This window comes from Octopus bimaculoides, chromosome 16 (assembly GCF_001194135.2).
Source record: "Octopus bimaculoides isolate UCB-OBI-ISO-001 chromosome 16, ASM119413v2, whole genome shotgun sequence".
Lineage (NCBI taxonomy): Eukaryota > Metazoa > Mollusca > Cephalopoda > Octopoda > Octopodidae > Octopus > Octopus bimaculoides.
In genome coordinates, this window is record NC_068996.1 from 23,455,157 (window position 1) to 23,458,220 (window position 3,064).

The following is a 3,064-nucleotide window of genomic DNA, read 5'->3' on the forward strand; positions in this document are numbered from 1 at the left end:
GGAGAAAGTGAAAAGCAACATTTGCTTTGAAGTGAAAGCAGAAAATGAAAGAGGGGAAAAAATGAAAGATGTATGTACCTGTATATGAAATGGACGTGTATATGAAAGATAATGTGTGTGTGTGTGTGATAGAGAGAGAGAGTGAGTGAAGGTTGTGTCATGTGAGTATTTTTTTGCATGTATGTGTAAGTGGTACTCACTCACTCTCTCTCTCTCTCTCACTCACTCACACACACACACACACATTATCTTTCATATACACGTACATAAATACATATACATACATCTTTTTTGTATGTATGTGTGCATGTGCATGTGAGAGAGAAAGTGAGTGACTGTATTTCCTCATAACATAAAGAGAAATGGATGTCTTTTAAGGTACACAATCATATAGAAAATGTGACGTCATCGTGGTATAAAACGTCATTTAGGATAGTTGAATTATAGACAGATTATAATGTTAAAGTTTTGTAATGCAAATATGTGAAAGAAATTAAAGTTTATTTGTTAGCTAAAAGATTACTGAATCTTTTGATACCTACATGTCAAAAACGGCAACTCAGTTTTCAAATGTATTCATTAATTTCCGTAAAAATATTTTATTTCTTTATGCTTTGAAGAGAACAGAAAATGAAAGAGAAGAGAAAGTGCAACTGTGATATTTGCTTTGAAGTGAGAGCAGAAAGTGAAAAAGAAGAGGAATTGAAAGATGTATGTATATGAAATGGACATGTGTGTGTGTGTGCGTGCGTGTGTGCTTGAGAGAGAGGGGAGAGAGTGAGTGAAGATGTGTGCTGTATGTGTCAGTGACAAACACTTCGTCTCACTCTCTCTCTCTCTCTCTCTCTCTCTCTCACACACATATCTTTCATATACACATGAATACATATGCATATACGTGTATATACGTGTATATACGTGTGCATGTGCATGTGAGAGAGAGAGTGACTGTATTTCCTCATGACATATAGAGAAATAGATGTCTTTTAAGGCAGAGTTACTCAAAGTGGTGATCTGCAGACTGGTACCGGTCTACAAGACATCAGCTACCGGTATGCAGCGAGTTTCCAGAAAAGAAAGAAACATCATAAAATACTTATAAAATGCTTATGTAATATTGTATTATTTGTTGACAAAATAAATAAAAGATAAAAAATTGTCAACTTTTATTATATTCATTATATATATTGTTTCCGGTATAGAGTAATATTATTAAGAAATATTACTGGTCCCTGGCACACTGGAAAAAAAAAAAAAAACTGCCGGTACACCTGTTGTTAATTTGGGGTCCTGGTCTTTCTATGAGGATAGCCTCCTTAATACTTAAATTTCCTAAATTTCTGTCATTGGCCCTAATTGTAACTGTTATGTTTTTGTTGGTGTTCTGGCATCTGTCTAGATGTTTTCTAAAGGAGGAGGCTCATGTGTTTAGATGTTCTTTGATGCAAATATGTAATGGCCTTGTGTTACCAACATGGAAATTGTTGCATTTGCTACATTGGATTCACTATACAACATTTACCCATTGGCATAAATCTGTGGTGGAGCAGTTAGCTAGTGTGCATTGATTGCTGTGTCTTGCTTGTTTCTTTGCTAAGTGTCTTCTCAGAGAGGGTTAGTTGTATGTCTAATCCTTCTCTTCTTATGGCTCTTCAGATGGTTGTAGTTATCCTCTCACTAAAATGGGGTATTTTAAGGAAGTATGTGTTGCTGGGTTTTCTTTGTGTTTCATGTGTTTATCGTCTCAGGTACTTAAGACAATTCACTATTGTTGTGTGTGTGTGTGTGTGTGTATACATACGTACATATAAATGCATGCACACAGACAATAACATAGATATGCTTGTACAATAACTAATATTGCTCAAAGTGAAAACAATTACCCATAAATGGATCAAAATTGTTCTTAATGAAAGCATATTCAGTCTAATAGGAAATTGCTAATTGTTACCCATTGCTATGCTGCCTAGTAACGGCCTAGTTATGATGAAATAGACCCTTCAACAGAAACCTACTACAAGGATCGCATTGATATGCTGAACAACAACCTGTTTTTTTTTTCTTGAAACAAATTTTAATTCCATCTTCCAGACACTGTGCTTGTGTGTGTATGTGTGTATGTGTTTATGTGTGTGTGTGAATGTGTTCATGTGTGTGTGTAAATGTGTTCATGTGTGTGTATGTGTGTGTGTGTGTACGTGTGTTCATGTGCGTGCATGTGTGTGTATTATGTCTGTAATTATATGAAGTTGTGTGTATAGTGTATTCTTCAAATTACCCATGTATGTATTTTTGTGTGATTTTTATGATTATATAATATGTATTTATATATGCCCTTGTATTCATTATATATATAATGAATATATATGTGTTTGAGTGTGTGTGTGTGTGTGATATGATATAATATATGTATTTATACTTATTTTTTGATACAGAACTTATTGAACAATTACAAAGATATGGTTGAGAATATTGCACTGACTTAAACTACAGTATGTTATATGCATACATAATATTTGTGTAATGGTGTTGTATATGTGTAAAGATGTTATACATATGTAATGTTTGTGTCATTATGTGTGCATGCATTTCTGTGTTTCTGTGTATGTGTGTGTGTGTGTGTGTATATATATATATATATATATATATATATATATATATATATATATGTATGTATGTATGTATGTATATATATATATATATATATATCAGCTGGTTGTCCATGAGTGAGACAACTAACTGATCAAAATGTTACCATCTCTTTCCACATGGAAAATTGTCTCCAGACAGTATTGACAACTCTTTAGATATGCTGGCTAGAAGTGCATACCTTCTGTCAAGCAATATATTACTCATGTAGCATACATCTGGTCCTCCAGCACATAACAAGCCTTGCACTTTTGCAACCAGCATGTCTGAAGTGTTGTCATGTGGCAATATTAACACAAACCAACCATAAAATTCTGACCAGTTATATGCTATAATCAGTAATATATTGTCTGATATGTATGTGTGTGTGTGTGTGTGTGTGTGTGTGTGTGTGTGTGTGTGTGTGTGTGTGTGT

The 3,064-nt window shown here is 33.8% G+C and overlaps 1 protein-coding gene across 6 annotated transcripts in view; it reads left to right on the forward strand.

Annotated features, from left to right (window-relative positions):
* LOC106868886 (uncharacterized) overlaps positions 1–3,064 on the forward strand; it is a 113,406-nt gene that overhangs the window by 102,827 nt on the left and 7,515 nt on the right. The window contains exon 10 of one of the 6 annotated variants that reach the window (XM_014914340.2): positions 2,436–2,492. The exons of the other annotated variants lie outside the window; for them this stretch is intronic. Within the exon in view, the coding sequence (XP_014769826.1) occupies positions 2,436–2,486 (51 nt within the window). The 3' untranslated portion in view covers positions 2,487–2,492. The remainder of the gene's footprint in view (positions 1–2,435; positions 2,493–3,064) is intronic. 6 annotated transcript variants of the gene reach the window in all.